Source organism: Apis laboriosa, unplaced genomic scaffold (assembly GCF_014066325.1).
Source record: "Apis laboriosa isolate Shangri-la unplaced genomic scaffold, ASM1406632v1 scaffold5_cov152, whole genome shotgun sequence".
Lineage (NCBI taxonomy): Eukaryota > Metazoa > Arthropoda > Insecta > Hymenoptera > Apidae > Apis > Apis laboriosa.
In genome coordinates this window covers 1573796-1595955 of record NW_025223857.1, presented here as the reverse complement: position 1 = coordinate 1595955, position 22160 = coordinate 1573796, and the positions used below count along the sequence as shown (strand labels likewise).

Sequence of the window (22160 nt, the reverse complement as noted above, 5' to 3'; positions counted from 1 at the left end):
GAATATTATGAAAAAACATAAAAATACTCGATCTTCAAGTCAAATTTTTCAACTTCATTCTACTCTATCTTTCTAAATTTTCTTAAAATTCATGATCTATCGTAATCCAATCCATCGGAATCGTTCAAAAATCGTTCGAGGAGAGGCTCGAACGAAATTACAGACCTTCAATGGAGCCAATCTAGATCCCTAGCAGTTTGAAAAAATTAAAAAGCGTCCAGAGAAAAAGAAAAAAAAAATGTTCGTAAGCCACGAGGACTTAAGTGGGTTACCAAGCTTGTTATCGATACCCGAGCTCGGCGTTCGATCGACTTTCAAAGGTGGTACTCTTTGCAACGATACTGGTTCGACCGGATCGTAAGAAGGCTGAATGAAGAGGACCTCGAGGAAGAGTATGGCTGAAAAACATGGAATACGGAGAAGATAGAGAAAGAGAGAGAGAGGTCTTTATATCCATGGTGTCCGCAGAACAATGTCCATTCACTCGAAATGGGATCCAGCTTGATCTATGCTTCGAATATCCTCCCGATTAAAGGGGAATAGAAAGACGAAACACCTCGATTCCTCTTTGCTTCCTAAAGTGTAAAGGTACGTTTTTTTCGATTATTTAAAATTTTTATCTTCAAACTTATTGTTCATTGGTATGTGTTCTTAAGTTATTGTCTATGTATTCATTTTGAAAATATTTTTTCAGCGAGGATATTGCCTGAAAATGAGAATTTTCAAGATTACTTTGGATATATGGCTGCTATAGGTTTACTCTACTCTACTTGTTCTCAAATTGACACACATACTTTAAATTTATGTAATAGATTGCCTCTGCATGATATAAAAAAAAATCGATAATTTATATATGCATGGATTTCTTAATATGCATAATGGAGTAAGTGAAAGTAATATAAATAACGTGCAATCACTTTTCTCCGTTTCTTTCTTATATATTCAATAATTTTGTTTTTAAAACAATTTTTCAATGATTTTCAATTAAACTTTAAACTCACCATTAACGATTCTCATTTGACAGTGATTTTTGCTTAGACACACTAGATAAATTATAGTTCCAAGACGAAAATGATAGAGGAATATTCTAATTAGCGATTATATAAGACTGTTCATCTTGGATACAATTTTCGAAGGATAAGGAAAGAAAGCTGGAAAAATGAAAAGAGTTTAAGCTATTAGGGGACTAACGAGCCTGGTGACTCGAGTAGAAATCAGAGAAAGAGATATCTGGCTGCCGGTTGATGAATGGTCGAGATCATTCCTTATAAGAAACGCTTAATCTCCTCTGGAGGCAGGAACGGGTCCTCTCGTAAGATTTATCGTTTCATCTCGCCTCTACCGGTTTCGATTTCGTTTCCGTTTACATGATCCACCGATCGAACGATCAAAATTCTTCTAGAAAACATTGAAATTTTCGATTATTATTTTCGAATTATTAATCTTTTAATTCTCATTTCACGATTTAATTGCGAAGATTTCAATTTTCTTTCTCCTCTTTTTCTGAGATAGATATCGAAGAAGAAATATATTAAAGAAGAATGCAAAATAACGAAAAAGGCTATGGACTACAGTAAAAGTTAGAATCGCAATAAAAGTAAGTGAAATTATACAACAATTTCTATAACTATATATTTTTCTTTATTCCTTAAATTATAACCTAATTTTATGAAAAATATCTTCCACCTATCAGAGTCTAAGGAAAAATACTCGTCCACAATTGGTTGATAATTGTGACGTATTTCGAAACATAACCAATCAAAATCCTTTGCGCATTGCACATCACAAATCGTTCTCTTTTAAACGAATAATGAATAAACACAACCGAAATCGATCAGACTACCGTTAATTCCAAACATGAGAATAAGTGCGCAAGATTTCTTCATTTTTTTTTTAGTTGTTCAGAATCGACGAGTATTCTTTTTATTTTTGCCTTATTCTTTTTTTCAGGAACAGGAAAAAGAATTAATGGACTTATAGATATGACAATGTGACGAGATAAGATCAGAGGCCCCGTTTTACCTGTCCTGGAGACCAAACGGCGATCATATCACGCGGAATCGCATCGTGTATCTCTGGTGAGAGAGTCTCTTCGGTAAGACAGGTCTTTTATCGATTTTTGATCGCGACTTTGTAGCAGAGAGTTTATAAGCGTCAGTCTCTTTAGACAGATACTGTGCAGACTCGAGGCATGTAAGTACTCGAGACTACGGCCTTTCTAATCGAGATATCGAATGTTCCAGGGAGGAAAGATCGAGTGGGCTTTTATCGGATTCGATGAGCCTCGTGCGATTAATATTAGGTCATCCTATGTGTATAGAATAGCAATAATGCAGTAAATATATCGAAGATTGATATTAGATCATATATAAATGATATGATATAATAAATATCGAAGACTCGTGTGATTAATATAGTAAGTATAGTGAGTACATAAATTCGATAAAATAATAATGACGAGTCTCATACGATTGATATTAGATCATCCCACGAATATAGTGTAGTGTATATTAGATTATGTAAGTAATAAGACATAGATTTGATAAAATAATAGTGATGAATCTCATCATAATATCAGGTTTTATAAATAGTATAATATATATATCAAGTCTCCTAATTAATATTAGGTTCTATAAATAGTATAATATAGTATAATATATATATAAAAAAATACATTTATTATCTTTTTATTCGTAACATTAATTTATATAATTACTTTTCAAGTAATTTCACTTGGTGAAGAAAGAAAAGAGAAGCTAATGTGAGAAATCCAGAAAATCGAGTATTCCTTCAGAACAGAACACGATATCTCTTAACTGTCGTGAAGAAAATCACGGATTTTATGAAAAGATGCAAAAACTCCAAACGATCTTGAAAAACAGGATATACATAACAAATTGATTGAAAAAAGGTATGATCACAGAGAACACAGAAACTACAAAATATTACATTTTTTAGATTAAATTTTTTCTCAAGTCCAATTACGAATTTATCGTCAAAAATTCATTTAAGATTCATTAATTTCGTATTCGTAATCGAAGGAAGATAAATTCACGAGAGAAAGGAAGAAAAAGAAGAAGAAAACGCCCTCCTCCATTCTCTTCGAATTCACCCCCTAAGGGGAGGCAGTGGATTCGGTTTAAGCTTGCAAACTGGAAAATACGGCTACAATGCGGCGGCTGCTTCCTCCCAGATGCATAAATTCGATAAGGCCGGTAGATAGTGACGTAACTCGTTTCCTTGCTCGCGTCCAAGCAAGAAAACGCGCAACAAATTTTCTCTCTGGGTGCAACCCCAACCAGAAACGAAAGCAATAACTTTTTCCTCGAATTTCTTTCCCCCCTATGTTCTCAGACGCCAAATATTCTTCTTCCCAAATTTTTGCAAATTTATTGAATTTTTTATTTTCCAATTTATCTCTGATATCTGACAAAAATACACTAAACATTTTTTATTTTTTAAATGTTTTATTTATCGAACTTTCCACTTTTCTCTTTCTCTGTAAGTGAATTTTTCATAGATTTTCAAATCAATGTACCAAACATTTTTCATTCTCTCTCAACTTTAGTAACAGCTAGAGTTTTTTTCATTAATGAATTTTTCATCTTTCCAATCAAGTTTTCCATAGATTTGCAAAAGTGTATCAAACATTTCCCACTTCTCAAATTTCTCTACTCTTTTCCTTTCCCTTCTCTTAAATTTCTCAAACGTCGAATATTTCCTTTCCTCACCGATTTCTCTGCCAATTCTCTTCCATTCTCTCTCCCCCCTCTCCCAACTTTCACGTTTCTTCCATGTCCCTGGAGAATCCCAAGGAGAGAGAGACCTCCCGCCGCGCACGAAAAAAGGGAATTTCACGCCTCTATCCTTTGACGGCGGGTAAAAAAGGAAACGGTTACTCATTACCGCCTCCATTCACCGTCACTCGGATTGAGGGAGGTCTCCGCGAAACGATCGTCGCTGTCACCAATCACGAAAATGAAAGAAATTCCTTCGGTTACGAGGCGAACGTCTCGCGCAAGAAAGGACACGAAAAAACTTGTTGTTTTCATTCGTACACGGTTCCAATACATCGAACCAACGCTCGCACTCGAACGATAAAGGAAGGAAGAGACAAATTCTCGATCGATCTTACTTAGATTTAAAAATTTTTTTATGATAAATCCACGATTCTTGCTTCGAAAAGTAAAATTGTAGTTTTTGTATCTTTTAATTAATCTTATTGTCAATCGTGCCAGAATGTAGAAATTAGTAAAATAAACCTTTTAAATTCATAATTTAATAAATCTACATAATGAATTAATAAATAAATTCCAGCTGTTACTAAAGTTGAAGAATGAACTAATGATGAAACCGGTGTAGGAGCTATTATTGCTATTGGTAGTCAAGTTGAAAAAGGAATTTGAGCTCTTTTAATAAAAGCTACTAATAAAAAAAAAAATTATTATATATATTCATTTATTTTATATAAAATTAAATTTCATCTTCCAAAACAAGCTACAAAATATATTATTAATAATAATCCTGAATCACCTACACGATTTAAAATAATAGTTCTAGATTCAATTCAGAATCTGAATTTATCAAATTACAAAAATCAAAACTTAGAATCACGGAAGTGTCCATTTTCAAATCCATTATCAATTTTTATCAACTCGCTCAGGAACTCCTGGAATTTGGAAAAAAATTTCAAATTTCCTAGATTCTAAAAGGTATCCTTAATTAACCAACTCGATATAGGTTGTCCACCCTTAACCCGGTGGTCCCCTCTCTCGAAATATCGAAGAAAAAGGAAGTTCAGTTTAGGAACTGGTTCGTAATTCGAGTGAAAAACTCACCGGCCGCTTCGAGGGTTCCGGACCCTGCCTGATGATCTCCAAGGGTGCCGGTATCGAGGGCCTGCCCAGGTACCAGTCCTCCCGTGGGTTGTAGTTGTCCAGAAGCTTGAGCAGGCGTGGCACGTTCACGTAATTATCATCGTCGAAGTGGCAGAACCACCTGCAACCGAGCCAACGTTCAATCTATAATGTTCCTTCATCCCTTCGCGCCTGGATATGGATATGAACAGAAAGTGTGGCTTGAAAGAAAAAGTCGATGAAAGGAATTATATTTACGAATATAATTATTTGGCAAAACTTGGAAGCATGGAAAGAAGATAAAATAATAAAGAATGAATGTATCATAATTTTTGTTTCGAGATAGATTGGAAGAAAAATTATTATTATTATTATTATTATTTTATGTATGCATATTGAAAATTTTGTGTATGATAGCAACACGTAAAAATTTGTAAATATAATTTTGTTTCAAGATTTGTTCAAGGAGATATATATATATATGGAAGAAATTGTTATTCAAAGTGAAAGAATTAAAATTGTATGTAAAATTGTATGTGTAATTTAAGATAATGTTATTATTATAGTTTAAAGAGAAATCGTTTATACATAGAAGGGATTATATTGTTATGTCTATATTCGAGTTAAAATTTCTTATCTAAAATGTATAAAACATATATGCAAAATTGAAATGTGTAAGTGTAATTTTGAAATATTGTTATATAAGAGTTAAAATTTCGTATCTGATAGAATTTTATATGTAAAAATTCTAACATGAAATGCAAGTTTGAAACTTAACCTTAAAATGATGTTCAAGAATACGTCGAAACGATGTATCTACTTTAATTCAAGTTACTTTAGTTCAAGTTTTAACGGACTGTAAAAGCAATAAACAATAAAATCTCTTTTCCATGTGTATAAAGATCGAACGTTATCTCAAAACAACCGATCCAACAATTATCCCATTCGTTCGTTCGATAAGGAAGCAATCCATAGAAACGAAACAAAAAGAAGAAGAGGAAGAGGAAGAGAAGAGGAAAGGAATAATCTCGAGATGTATCTTATCATTTGCAAAGTGGCTGACATCGAAACGCAATCGCGAACAACCGTTTCTCGGAAGAGAACGAGCGGGAGAGGCGAATGATAGGCGAAATAAAATCTTTGCCTCTAAGAGTTGTGCGGCCATTAGCGCTACCGGGTGGCCAATCCTCTCGATACGTACCTGCCGCCATCGTTAAACACGCCTGGATTCCAACTTAATGGAGTGCAAAGATGCCAATTGCCAATCTCGTGTGCATTAGATTGTATTTAAACGATATTTTTCTCTTTTTTTTTTCCCCGTTTATGTAGATTCTTACGTTTCCTCTATTCACGATAAGGTCATAACGAGATTTTATCAAAATTTTCTTCTATTTCAAGATTTTGTAATTTCAGAATTTCTTTAAATTTTCCATATTTCTTGATCTTATCCTTATCAGAATGGGCCACTCTTTTCTCCAAATTTTTCCATTCTTCAAAAAAAAAACCCTATACTCTCAAATTCGTTACAAATTCTCCATACCTCGAATTTTCTACGCTCGCCAAAAATTTCCCCATCACTTTCGACCAAAAGTTACCAGAAATCGATCGGTAAAGTATTTTCCACCGCTCGAATGAAAGATTCTCGATCCAATCAAATTCGATAGAATCGATTATTAGTATCGATAGTATTCGATATCGATATTGCAATGGAATAGTTCGAGCATCGATTCATCATTCGAATTGTACGGTATATATCGACCAAATTGGCTCGATCTCTGTTGATTCTCTAATCGTCTTTCTCAGATGGGCTCTCGGCACCGCGCAGAGGGTGGCTCGTTTTGGACTCGGTCGGTATTTAATTAAATCTGGCGTTTAGAATTTTTACGAGTTCCTCGAGAGAGATAGGCATCAAAGGGGCCGAAGTGTCGAAACTCGCAACACGATATCTCCTCCACCTTATCCTACGAGTTTTAATTAGAGATTATCTCCGTGTTGTCTTACAAACTATTTTTTTTTTTTTTTAGAATTTTAATTGATTAAGAATTAATAATGTTCGTAACGGTATTTTTCTATGGATAAGTGTAATTTAAAACTTGCATTTATTCGGTTATTTTGTATTTAATCGAAAATATGGAAGCACATTGACGATATTTGTATAATAAATATATATACCTCTCACTTTTATGGAATCTAATATCTTGTTCATTATAAAATTTTCCATACTCGAAACGTTATATTTCCTTAGAATTATTACAACATTTGTTCCGTCTTTACTTAAGAAACCTTTTTAAAATTTGCATTAATGAATTTATAAAATGAGATAAAAACGCTAAGACACGAAAGATGTGGTAAATATATATACAGGATATTCCAAAAATATTCTTTAAACAGGAGATTCCTGGGATCTAATTTCAAGCAATATTTTCATTGCAAAAAATTTCACGTAAAAATCACAGCATCGGCTACGAACCATCAATCAAAACAAGTTTAAGCAAGTTCAAATATCCATTTATTTTTTTATTATTCATCGCGATATAATTTTTTTACCGATAAAAAATATTTATTCCATACATTTTTTTCGAGATAAATTGTTCAAATTTCATGCTCGATCGTAGCCATCACTATCGTTGTATTAAACTACGCGACTGGTCATTGCCAATATCCAATATTAACGTATTATCCGAACACTTTTACAACATATATTACACACACAAAAATTACACGAGATATAATAACAATCTTTTAATATATATTTTATATATATTAATATTTAAAAATTTCTTACAAAGCAATTTTTCTGAAAAATAGTCTTATTATTATTAATTCGTCCATCTTAACCTCTCATTAATTTCTTTCTTACGTTCCTTCTTCACACAATCCTTCTTTCACTATTGATAGTAAACGAATAATTACGAGATACGTACAGTAACAATGTTTTGATAAATATTATATTTAAAAACTTTGTGTAACAATTTCCTCGGAAGAATTAAATTATATATCTACGTACGTAATCTTTCTGATCGATAACAACAATAACGAAGGAATTAATACGTATACGTCACGCGATATAAACAAGAGACGCGTATAAATTTATTTATCGACTTTCGATGCGAGGAGAGACGAAGAATCGGGCGGATATTTATTAAGCGTTATGAACGATATTAAACGGTGCCCGACGGTTAAAAATTCATGCGCGCGCACCTTGTACTAGCGATCTGCATGTATATTAACGACTGGAGAGAAGGAGGGGGAATAAAGGTGCGAAGACCCGTTCGTTTTTATCCAACCCGACATCGAGAGACCCTCTTTCGTGTTTTTAACGGGTTGTTGATGAAATAATGGGACGATTCGAGCAGATTGCATTTTATATATATATATATGTAAGGTGGAGGCAAATTTTCTTCAAACGTTTATCGTATCTCGTAATTACCCGTTCGATTATTGATGGTGAAAGGAAGAAATAGTTAAGGAGGGCTATCGATATATAATATAAATTTAAAAGGAGAATTGAACATAGGAAAAAGTTAAGAAGGATTACTGTATTGAAATATTTTCTGGGATCTTTTTCTTCGAGAAAATTTCGTTATATGGAATTTTTAAATATATAATACATTATATATTAAAAGATTATTATTATCATATCTCGTTATACATATTCGTTTACTATTAACAGTTATTAATAATCCTTTTTAAAAAATTATATCATTGATCATTTTTATTATTATATATTAGTAAGGATTATACGAAGAGATTGAGAAAGGTAATCACAAAATTCGATGATAGATTTAACGGAAATGGAAATATTTAAAATATTTTAAGTTAATGAAATAAGTTAAGTTGATCGTGATTATTGTTTTTTTTTTTTTTTATTAAATATATCATATATTTAAAAATTATTATTACATCTCGTAATATATATGTTTACTATTAATAGTAAAGAGTACAGAGTAGATCAAGAGATTTCAACGATTCCAAAAATTTCAAAATCGAATAGCGAATCTACTAGAAAAGAAAATGGAAAAGATGGGAAGAGGCCTTGAAACCGAATCGAGCGAGTGGCGTGCGTGCGCGGGCAACGAGGCGGCAAATTGGCATCGAGAGCCGGGGCTTAATGAGTGGTGGGTGTGCCTGGCCCGTTAATTGCCGTGTAAAACGGCCACGGGAGCCGTCCAAAGCGAGCCAAACTTGACCGATTTATATATTATCTCGCGCCCATTCTCTGAATGCCTTCCCCCATCTCCAATCTTCCAAAATTCTTAAACTTGTTAAAATACACGATTTATCTAGCTTTTTTTTTCGAAATATCGATTTTTTCCTCTTTCCGAGAGAGAGAGTGGAATTTTTCGTGAGTGAACATTTGCAACGAGTTTTGTTAACCGAGATAGGGATGGCTGTAAACGAGCAACGAGTAATCGAGATAATTTGATCGTTACGATACAAGTATTGAGAGTTAGCTTTGAAATTTTTATTATTTACCAGTTCCCTTTTTATTTTCTCGTTATTAGTGGCAAGTGTTAGAAGTGTTAAAAAAACGGTATCTCGAATTTGATTTATCGATTTATTATGCTAAGATTTTTTTCTTTTAAGCACGATCAAGTATCTTGTATATTCTGTAAACTAACTTTCCCGATCAACGAAAATATTTGTTTCTATCTTTTGCCTTTTTGCAATCACGATGATACAATTTTCTCATAAATATTTTCCATCTCTATCTATCGCCTTTGTGCAATTATTATGTTTCCGATTTTGCACATATTTTCCATCTCCATTGTTTACAATATATTGCGTTTCTGAATTTCCTGAAATTCTGAAAAAAGTTTATCGTGACCGATATAATTTTAGTTAATTCAAATAGTTATGCATATTTTTCAAAAAGAATTTTTCCAATCGACAAACGTGTCTATGAAACGATCCTAGTGGAAAGCTTGACGAATTTCGAAAGAAAACGAAAGAAGAAGGAATTTTAAGGGCGTGCGTTCGTCCGGCTTTTTCTCGCTCGTCGCAAATCGGTCAAACTTTCACGACATTTACGATCGCAATTAGTCGTCTACCATGCACGAAAGTCGTAACATCTCCACGAACGTTTAACGACACCGATTTAACGGGGACCGGGTTCTCGAGGCGCGAAGATAAACAAGACCGACACCTGCTTTCGTTTCTGCCAATTATCTCTCCGCCTCTCCAATCCCTCCCGGTGACAAGAAATCTCCGCGTGGAAACTCGTCTCTTTCTGCATCCGCTGCATAAAAGAAATTTTCAAGAAATCTTTTCTCACTCCACTCTTTGTTTTTTCGAATAAAATCCTTCCTGATTCTGTAAATTATTATTCGTATCTTTCGAATAGATTTCTCCCTTTATCTCTTGCAAAATAAATTTAAAAATTCAAATTCGAAACGATTAAAGTAGTCATTTTTACACGAAAAGTCCATTTGAAGAAAATAATCTTTAATTTTCGTATCGTGTGATCTTCATGCACTCAAAATTCAAATTTAAATAATTAAATTAATCAATTTTACATTTGTAGAATGCTCATTTGAAAAAAAAATTACCTTTGTACAACTTTCACATAGTCACAAAAAATTATAAAATTCAAATAATTAAATTGATACTAATTTATTATATATCAAAAAATATACGTGTAATTCCATTTGAAACAAAAATTTAACCTTCACCTACGTATAAAATAATTACAAAATTCAAATTAAAATAACTAATTACTTATATATATATAAGTATATATATATCGAGAAAATCATTCCAATTGTTCCAAATTCTACCGCAACTTAACCTCAACTTCAACTCTTAATTAAAATGTTGTCGTTGTTCTAAATTAAAATAACTAATTACTTATATATATAAGTATATCGCGAGAATCATTCCAATTGTTCCAAATTCTACCGCAACTTAACCTCAACTTCAACTCGTTGTTCTTCAATTCATTTCCTTTTGGCAAGTTCCGTCATCATCGCGTGCCGGAAAAGTCGAGGGGGGCTTCGTTCGATGGGAATCGACTCGAGAACAATTCCCAGAAAAATGGCAGAGGGTGGCCACCCCTATCCAACGTTAGCACGTGTCCCATGCACGCGTCTCGCCCCTTCAAACGGCCGTTGACACGCGTCGTTAACGCGCAAACGTTCCCACGATACTCTGGATCCATGGCTTCTCGACAGCCACATATCGTGTCGTACATATCGAAACGATACGCGTGCGTATGATGCACGTAGAGAAAGAGAGAAAGAGTTGCTCGAAACGTTCTCTCTCCATTTCAATTTTCTGATCAATGTTGAATCTCGATCTATGATGATGAATACGATCTTTTCGATTCTTCTTCCAAGAAGAAGAATTTGCGATAAAAGATAATTAATTTTATAATATATCTTAATTTTATAATATATCGATTGAGTACAATCAACGAATATTTGGTTGAAAAAAAAATTTTAAACTCTTGTAGAGTTCGTGTGATGCATACAATGAATATTGACGTTAAAATTTATAGAGGAATATGTAAGAGAGAAATTTTGAATTTATTTAAATTTAATGTGAATAATAGACTTAGTTTTTATTAGAAGCAAGATTAATAAGAATAATCTTATAGCCAAGACGATACTAATAAAAATGAGGCTTGGTTCGCGCAACAATGATCGGTTTCGAGAAATTACAGATGGTCGAGCGAGATAGATCGGCCGGTTTAATTTACTCGAGTGTGCATTCGTAACGGCGGATAGCTTTTACGCGCGGAGGTGGCGACCTCGCCACGGATCACGATTTAATCCGCGCGAGTCGTGATCGCCACGCCCGTCTCGATCGCGCGGCACACGTCAGCCATGACCTTTTCGATACATGGCAGGAATTGACCGATAACTCGTGCTCGTTCATTTCACCTCCTTCGAATAATTTGTTTTCAAGTTTAAGGTTTCGAAAGATTTTTTCCGTGTAAAAAATCTCGAAGAATCGTCGAAGAAGAAAGATCAATGAAAAAATGATGAATTTTATCCTTGAACGTTAAAAAAATAAATGTCAAAATTTTCGTTAACTTTGAAAAATCGTGAATTTTATTCAATTGGGTATTGTTATTTTTCGTTATTTAGAATAGTATATTTTGTTGAAAAATCGGAAGATTTAAATTCGAAGAATTTTGACTTTTCTCAAGAAATTATCGAAATTTTCATTACTCTGAAGAATCGTGAATTCTATTGAAATTCTACAAATGCGAAGAAATTATCAAAATTTTCATTATTTCGTATAACCATTTTTTAAAATTATGTTGAAAATGGAATCAAGAAATTGTCAGTTTTCATTGTTTCAAAGAATCGTAAATTTTTCCTTAAAAAAAAAATTTTTCAAAATTCTCATTCCGAGCGATCGAAAATTGGTTGCATTGCAGTGAACGACCGTGATCGCATCGTCGCAAAATATTGCACTCTCCGACTCTTCTCTCCTCTGAGAACACGTAAGTAAGGATGAAAAGAAATAAAGAAATAAAGAAAAAAAAAAAAAGAAGAAGAAACGAAGAGAGGCGAAGGATCGGCAATTTTCTCTACGTGTAATTTCACCTGTTGCGCGCATCCGGCGAATCCGATCGTTCGCCTCGATTCGTAAAGGTAAACCAACCGTCTCGAATAATCTCGCTCCATTATCGCCAGCTACCGATTCGATGCTCGATTCGTTCTCTTCCCTAAGTGCTATTTTGTCACCCTTCCACCATCGAACAACATTTCGAACGAATATACGAATGTATATTTTGAGGTTAGATTAGATTCACAGCAACTTTTTGTGATTGAATAAACGAATAAATAAAATTCATTCGTGTTGCGATTAACGAGTTAGGTTATGTTACGATATTTCGTAAAATTATTTCGAACGTGATTGCTTTGAGATTTGTGAAAAGGTGGAGAGTTAATATATTATGGACAGGAGGAAAGAGGAAGAGGGAAGGCGGTAACATCTTGCAGACGGGCCAATGGTCGATTAGTCACCCGATACAGGTGCGGCCAGTTCAGAGCGGAAGCATCGCTTTATCGACGAAGTTGTAACAAACCTGATCTCCTTATAGTTGATTTCCTCTCTCCTTCTTCCTTCCTTTCCTTAAATACATTCTTCGAAATTATTACAATTTCAAATATTCAAATTTCAACAGCAGAAATTTTTAGCAAAATTAAATGGTATATCTCTCTCGGTTCAATATATATGAATATTTTCATTTTTTAAGTAAGGAAGCTTGGAAGAATCGTTTACTAAATGGTATAATACGTTCGATTGAATTTATAAGACGAAAGATTACGTCTTTCTTTAACCTAACCTAATCTAACCTAATTGTGAATTTTCTTTTCTTTCCTGACATCTGAATCTCACTTTCAAAACTCATTTAATCTAAAATCAATTGAAAATTAAAAATTTCTTTTCTTTCACATCTGAACGATGTATACTTTCGATATTAAAAATAATCGCATTATGGCAAAATTATAAAAAGTTTCAAAAATGTAATACTTATCTTTCAAAATGACAGGTCAAAACTTAACCTAATCTCGTTTTCAAACTTATCTAACGAAACTTAACCTAAGCGTAAAATTTCTTTCCTTTCAGGACACCTGAACAAATGCTTATTAAAAAGAATGGTAATATGAATAATATGAAGTAATATGAAGTTCCAAAAATCAAGCCTACCGAGAGGAAGTGTGCACACCTCGAGCGTTGTTTATCGAATAAAACGAGCACGAGATGAAGACCGGCCCAGAGCTTTCGAAAGGGAGTGACTCGATCGACCTATCATCGTCCAAACTATTGTCCAACGTCTCGATTAACCGAACACGTAACCGATGGACATAACCAACTCGTTGCTCGAGCGGCACGATCACGGCACGGTCCGTACACGTGCAGCCCCGGGGCCTCACCAGGGCTAAATTATTGATTATTAAATTGGGGCCCAGCGCGGCAACTATGTATTTCGAGATGCTGGTGCTCTCCTCAAGGATCGATTTTAAATCTCGACCGGTTGAAACTTTTTTTAAAGACACAGAGAGAGAGAGAGAGAGAGAGAGAGAGAGAAATGGATGGATTGCTCGAGGATCAAAGAAAGGATGGAAATTTTGATCGATGCTTCGCATGGAACGATAATTTGTGGATGTGGTTTAAATTCGAATTTAAGAATATTTTAAAAAGGAAATGATACAATTACGATAAATAAAGTAAAAGCAATATCGAAATTATCGAGAAGAGATAGTGCCCCAGGTTGAAATTTTGAACGATACATAATAATTTGTGAATTAAATTCAAGAATGAATGAATTAAATTTAAGAATATCTTCGTCTCAGAATAAAATAAAAATGCTGTCAACCGATTCCACCCAAGTATTACTAAAGTATAATATTCGAAAATCGATCGATTCTCCACGATTTAGATTCAAATTTGAAAATATTTTGAAAAGAAAAATAATAAATTTTTCGTTCTAAATAAAAAGTATAATATTTACCTGAAGAAGAAATTTTTGACATGCAATGCTATGAACATCCACGCTGGTTCTTTATATATAAAAGCGATAAAGATTCGATTCTTTTCTCATTCAAGTTCTAATAACTCAATAAACTTATATTCGTTCTCTCTTAACTTTATCTATCTACCATTTCAATTTCACTATGTTAAAATTCGATCGAACTATAAATCAAGATGCGCAGAATCGAAATAATATGCATATATATTCCTCGATACGTTCATCGTATCTTTTGGCCAACTACCAACCACTATAACGAAACCTTGGAAGGATGTAATTATTGCTTAAAGGATGCAAACACACAAGACGTCTAAACTTTGGAGAGAAGCCACGAAACTTCCATGTCCACCTTTCCTCCATTCGAGATGTCTCCTCAAAACAGCGTTCGAGCTTCGAATTCCTATACAGAGATACAGATTCGATGTAGAGAAGGAGCGAGATATATATATATATAGTTTCTTTTCGAGGAAAAGGGAGCAAGAAAGCAGTGTTGTCGTCGAACTTGCGGACACTCGATACACAGAATAAGGTCAGACTTATAAGCCAGCCACCGCAAGAGATTTTCTTTCTCCTCGACCTCGGGGATATTTTGTTACGTGGATACGATTGCCTCACGATCGAGATGCGATTTTATATTCCCTCCTCTTCGTTCCAACGAAATCTGCCACACTTTTCTTTTTCTTTCTTCAAAAAAAAATGTTTCGTTTGTTTTTTTCTTTTCCTCGTTTATCCTCGAAAAGTTTCGTCTCCTCGAAAAGTTTGAGGTTAACGTACTATCGCATACCATCCATTTTGTATCTCGATGAGTTGCGACAATCGATATTAATAATATCGATAATATTGGTATGTTATCGATTTCGATATATTATTGTATCTCTATATGACAATCGATATTCTTGTTATAAATATCGATAATATAATATTGGATTTTTATATATCGACGAATAAATTTTTGCAAAGTTATCATGTTAGCGATTACCTGTGAATTAACAATATCCCATTAAATATTCAATATTAATTACAATTAATTGCAAAAAATTTTATAAATATTTTTACCAATAATAAGAAAATTCCACGTAATTATCGATAATCGATAATTACTCTATATAAACCATTTATGATCGTTTCGATATATTTATACAAGATGTCTCACAATTGGTAACAGAAAATAATTTCACGTATAGAATAAAATTTGTTCGTTCGAAATCGGATACGATTGATCAATTCTCTCCTGATGAAAAAAAAAATAGATATTTTTCATCTAGAAATTGCTTTTTTTCTATCCTATATTATCGACCCAACCTAACAGAAGAATCCGCCAAACAGAACAGAAGCGAGCAATCATGTGCATGCACACACGTGCATGCCCAGACGAAACATCCCAACTGCAACTCTTTTGTTCCACTTTCGAGTGTATCAAGTTATATTGTGTACCGGCAACCATCCTACCGGATGTAGCAATGAGCGACGCGGCGAGAGTCAACGAGCCATTTCCGGGGCCTCTCGCTGCGGAATATTACATTGATAACAGAAATTGCTTTCCAAGTGAACAGGCCAAGACGTCCTTCTCGGGAAGAAGACGTTTGTACGTGAGCCGCTACGTGCCGCTCGTACCTCTCGCTCCACCGCTGTTCCTCGACTATTCCTGAAAATGATTGAAAAGTGTCTCGATCCTTCTTTCGAAGTGAAACAAGTTTCTTTGAAATTGGATCTCTTTTTTCGAGAAATTGATGTAAAAAAAAAAAAAATTGTGGAAAAATTATAATAATGAGGATCGATCTTTTTTTTTTTTTTTTTTTTTTTTTTTTGCAAGATTTTTCATCTGTAAGGAAAAGTTATGAGCGATAGTTGTATATGATGATCAAACACTTTTCAACTTAGCACATAGATTTATAGGATGAATAAATAGATCGAATTTTCGAATTTTTTTCTTTCGATATTATGATTAAAGTTATATTACAAGAACATTCGAGAAGAGTCTTGGAAGATGTTGGAGTTGCGATAAGAGAAAATCTTGGACGTAAACGGTTTCCAAGAAACGAAATCTGCCGATCGAATCATACGAATTCATCGACCACCGCGTCGTCTGGCGCTGAATGGAATCATTCATGCGAGGACATATATATATATATGTATATACAGTTGTAGACTATCTGGAAGAGATAGATCGAGTAGGATCGGATTCAGCCACTCCAACTTATCGAGGATTCGAGGAACTTTTTATCATTGGCTCGTAGCCAGGATCCTCTTCTCTATTTTGAACGTGTATCGCGACCTTGTTTTGATCTCGAACGAATGTTCGAAGAAATGAAATTCTATTCTTTTTTTTTAGAGTTAAAATTATTAAAGAATATTTATACTCTAACTATTATACATATTATTTACAGATTCAAAAGGATTCGAATCTCTATGTAAAATTTTTTTTTCTTTTTTAAGTTAAATTAGGTTAGGTTAGGATTTTCCAACTATTGTTAACTTATTTATAGAATCGAAAATTTCTTTTTTTTTTTTTAAGTTAAATTAGGTTAGAATTTTATTTTCTTTAAAGTTAGAATTATTATTATACTTATTTACAAATTCAGAAAGATTTTCCATGTAGAATTTCTTTTCTTTTTTTTGATTAGATTAGGTTAGATTAATCTAATCCTTTACGTTAGAAAAATATATATTTTGATTTTTAAACATTTTATATGGAGATATTTGCAAGAAAGATTGTTATTATTGTACATTTGCATTTCAACTGTGTGTGGTTATCACTTATCAATTGTTTATGTAAACACATCACTTGGTAGGTGGCAACAAAAATATGTGGGTGAGCTAATATCACATTCAACATCCATTCACAGTTTGAGCATTTCACGAATTCAAAGGAGAAATACTTTTTTTAAAAACTTTACCAAGTTTCTTCGAAGTTATATTGAATATTTTTATTAATTTTGCTTCGAATTTTCTAAAAAACTATTCTTAATGTTCGAATTGTGTCATCTTTCAAATATTCGTACGTGAATAGAGCTATCTGCATGTAAAAAAAATTGTAGCCCATATAAGAATATCACTTTTCAAAAATCTTTTTTATTCAGTTTCTATATTAACTTAATTGGAAATTTAAACAATAAAGAGATCCTTGAACAAATTAAATCATTTTCAGAAAATGTGACTTCTATATAAAAAATTTTCTCGAGATTCAAAATATGAATAACCAAAACCACGAAGATTAAATAACTCAAAATAATTAAAAAATCCAAAAGCTACATCTTTAAACTATTCTCGATGATAATAATTTGAATAAAATTAAAACACTCACGTTCCTGGATAAATAAAAATATTCATTTAACGATTTCACGATTAGAATCTCTCAAAAGTAGTACAGAAAAGATCTGATCTGATCAACAACTGACTCATTTATATTCGAATACTCTGACAACAAGCTTCTCCATCCTCTCTCTTCGAAACAGAATTTCGTGATAATTAAATATCCAAAACAACATTCCAGAAGCAATAAATTCCATTCGACGATAATAATAATCTGAATAATAATTGAATAACAATAGAACACACAAGATACTTGGTTAAACAAGAATATCCGTTTAACGATTTCACGGTTGTAATCTCTGAATACTACAGTATACGGAAGTATACGGAAGAGATCGTTTCGATCTGGTCTAGCAATCGCCAACTATTCGATATATTCCGATGTGGAGCTGTGCGATTTGTTTATAAAGCGGAAAAAACGTCAATGCAGGGAAGGAACGTGGTTTACGATGGCTGTACGCGTTTAAAGAAGGTTGAAAAGAGTTTTAAGGTAAAGTTGCAGGAAATATAAATTTCACGTTTCAAAGAGATCGTTTCAAGTTTCACGGATCTTGGATACCTGATGATGACGAAGTGAAGGATATAAATATAAAAGAAAGAAAAGAATTTCTACGTTTGGTTAATCTTCTCGATTATACCTGATTAACGGATTAATTTTCGTACATTTGCTTAATCACTCACAAAATATTTCGTATATTATCTTTGTGTAAATTCTTGTGTATGTAGAGAGCAATTTCTTTGAAATCAAATCTCAAATTTATACCATTTTTTACAATTTAAAATTTCTTACCTTATATTCAAATCAACAAAATAATATCGAAACTTCGAGGATTGATTTCATCCTTTGAACCGATCTATTAAAAAGATCATACATAACCTATTATAATCTACATATTTTTATATAAAATTATCGTTTTTTTGTATAATATGAAGAAGTATAAAGATTTTTGTCACATATACGTAGTCCAAACTCTTAATTTACTAGATTTATTGTTGAAAAAATAACAAATTCAAATGCTAATCTTTATCCTCTTTCACAAATTCTAATTTCATTTTATTCTTCATATACAGCGCTTAATATATTTTCAAGCTAATCCACTTTTAAATCCTAATCCATCACTTCTCATAATTTTCTTAATTTTCGCGAAACTTTTTCACATTAAACGACACAATCACACTTGTCACACTTTTGCTCTTCCTCTTTCCGTTTTTTTTCTTTTGTTTCAATCGAACTATCATGGCGGAAATAATCGAGATAATCGAAAGCTCGATAGATCGTTACGTCGACAACGTTGCAAGTAGCGCCACGTATCGATCAAACTATCGTCCACTCTTTCAGTCTTTCGAACCACGCGTACAGACGCGTTCGACAGAAAATAAATGAAGAAAGGAAGGAGGGAGGAAGCTCGCGTGATCTTGAAAAAGCAGGGCAAATCGAGAAAGGGACGAGTAAACGAGAGAAAGGAGTTAAGAGAGGGGCGCGTTGAAACGCGTCATTCGATCGGGAAGCCAGTATCAGGTGCAAACCAGTTTCGATGCATACGGGAGAGAAATGCGCCGGATTTGCAAATGGCGACACGCAACATTTCTGAACAAGTGCGAAGCTTAACCAAGAAACCGTTTTCGTACCGAGTCTTGTACACAAGGAAATAAAACGCGTTCAAGTTGGAACAGAACGAAATTTACAGGAGAAAGTGGTTCTTAAAACGTATATATATATTTTTTTTAATTTAATTTAACGTTGTTTCATTTCTATCGGGATATTACGGATAAAATTCGATAAATTGGACGATTTAGATGTAAATGTATAAAAGAAATGATTTCGCTAGATACGAAATAAAATTACCTTAAAATTATCTATAGACTTAAAAGACGATCAGTTCGTATAACTGAGACGTAATAAGAATCCATATACGTTCACACGAATGAGTTCAATCTCGTATGCTTGCAATTAAAATCTTAAATTATAGATTTGAAAATAAAATATATAATAATTTACGAAATAAAAATGTGATATTTAACAAATATATTCTTTATTTTGTTAATACCGATTTTTTAGTTAATACCGAAAATTAAACTCTATTTTTATTACGTTATTCTTCTATCAATCAAATATCTTTCTATTTTTTCTGTATTATTTTTTACTTCTGCTTTTTTTCTTAAATTTCTATAGTATCATTTTTATATTGCGTAGAATAAATTCTATTCTATTTTCACATAATCTCGCTTGGAAGTTTGATTTTAATTTCTAAATTTTTCTTCGTATATTTATAATTAAAAAATTACGAAACGCGTGAACTGATCGTATTCGAGATAATATGTCGTCAAGGACGTTAGACTGGACAACTTTTTCTTCTTGTATGTTATTGGTCGGTTATATTTAGGGCGCATATGATGTGCGCAGCGACACTGCGTATCGGCATTAATTTTGACACGGTTATGCAACGATCGATTCGACCGAGCGCGAGGCTGATCGTTCAAACCGAGCAGCGTCATCCGAATCAATTGGCCACGATCATGCCGGGTCAAATCGATTAAATGATCGATCATCGTGCTGTCGTCGTGAAACAATGCCTTCGACGTAACTCGCACATCGATATCGACGAAACGAATCGAAAAATTTTTCTATTTAATCTCCTGATAAAAATTACCAATCGTTTCCATCGATTAATTCTTAATTCTTTTGCTCAAAAATATCGAGAAATAAATTCTAGGCTGATCGTATGAACTTCGAGAATGGAAAAAAGAAACGGGACAGAAGAGAGCGCGATGTCCCCCCCCCCCCCTCCTTACCTTATCGTCAAAACGTCGTGTACGAACACCAGAGGCGCATTCCTATCGGATATTAGCATTTCTGCGACGCGTATCGAGTCGAGAGGCTGGTCGCGTGCAACCGGGAACAAAAGGCGACACTGGCGAATGGCCAGCGTGATTCTACGTGAACAATTTCCTACGAGACCCCACCTCTCGAGTTTTATTCCTCCTCGAGTCGAGAAATAATATTCTCCTCGGGAACGGATTCCGGGAACGTCGGTGGGGATCACCGAATTCGTATCACGTAGACGACGAAGGAGGAACAGGCGTCGTGCACCGATACACCTGCCACCCGCGGACACGTACGCGCTCCAAGCGCGGAGTTATGTCGAACATTTCATGTTTTCCGGCCCATTATGCGCCTCAGAATTAGAGAAAACTTGGAAACTACTAGATCGAGCAACGAGTTTGTTCTTTGAACAGTTCTTGACGTAAAAGAGGAAATGCTTTTTACTTTGCTTCGAATAAAATTTTGCAACGATCTGTATTTAATAACGAGACGATCGTTAGTACAGCGAATGGATTATCATCATGGAAAAAAAGCGAAGAAACGATGACCTCGACGCGAGAAAGAAAGAGAAAAGTTCGGTCCCTAAACGCTTATTATGCGGTATTACCGGCAGCCCCCTGACTATATGTATATAATACTAAGTCACGCGAGCGTTCACCATTCCGAGGAACCTCGTGTCCAGGAGCGGAGCAAGTTTTTTGCGAGTTCCGCCCGTAATTGCGACTACGCAGGATATCCTCAAGTTCTCTTCCTCTCCAACGAACCCTCGACCACGTTCCATGTCAATATCGGTTATCAAATTATTCTACGAGACTTGTATCTAATGCATTTTTCATCTTATTACTTTTATTAACTGTTTTTTCAACGCTACAAATCTATATACGAATTTATCGTGTCGGTAGGCGTGTCATAGATACGAAAAGTGCCGAAAGTAACCGATGAATCGACGATCACGGACGATTGATGCCGGAATTTAACGAAGTCGAGTCCTGCGCTTGACGAAGATAAACTACGGTTAATAAAATTACGATGAATCGCGAAATTTTCTGTTTCGTTTTCTTTCGAAATCTTAAAGAGCGGCAAACTATTTTTTCGCCTCTTCTAGATATTTAGAACAAATATTGAAACAGTGATACCGAAAACATTTCTCGTCGAGAGATTTCTTTTCCAGAGAAATATCGCGTGTACACACACGATCGCGAAGATTTCGAGAGAACGGTCACGTTATTTGAACGAAGCGATACGAGGTATCGGTGTATGTACACGGTTAACCCTGGTTGAAACGCGATAAGACAACCTGAAATGCCGCACGCTCCTCGTCAACCGGCTCGCTGATCCTTTCACCGGCCACGAGCGGAATACCGAGATACGCTTCCACTTATAAATCATCGGTATCGTCGTTACCAATCTAAAATTCTATGGAGAACGAGCAACAATGGACGAACGGCAGCCGGACCCAACCCATTCGTGATACCTTTCGCGCGAGTACTCTTGCTCGAAATTTGTCCGATCAAAAAAAACTTTTAAGATTTGTTCGCATGGGACTAGAGTGCTCTAAATATTTAATATTTACGATAATTTTTACATCACTTATGTAAAATTCCATCAAATTGAATTTATAAGAAAAAGAATTTCTTCAATTTCGAAAAGTTTTAGAGGAAATCGGGAAAACGAGCAAATT

The 22160-nt window shown here is 34.1% G+C and overlaps 1 protein-coding gene across 1 annotated transcript in view; it reads right to left on the bottom strand.

The window, feature by feature from the left end:
* The window catches only part of LOC122718255 (fringe glycosyltransferase), a 69032-nt gene that overhangs the window by 35458 nt on the left and 11414 nt on the right, over window positions 1–22160 (bottom strand). Inside the window, exon 5 of the mRNA XM_043943135.1 lies at window positions 4839–4998. Within this exon, the coding sequence (XP_043799070.1) occupies window positions 4839–4998 (160 nt within the window). The remainder of the gene's footprint in view (window positions 1–4838; window positions 4999–22160) is intronic.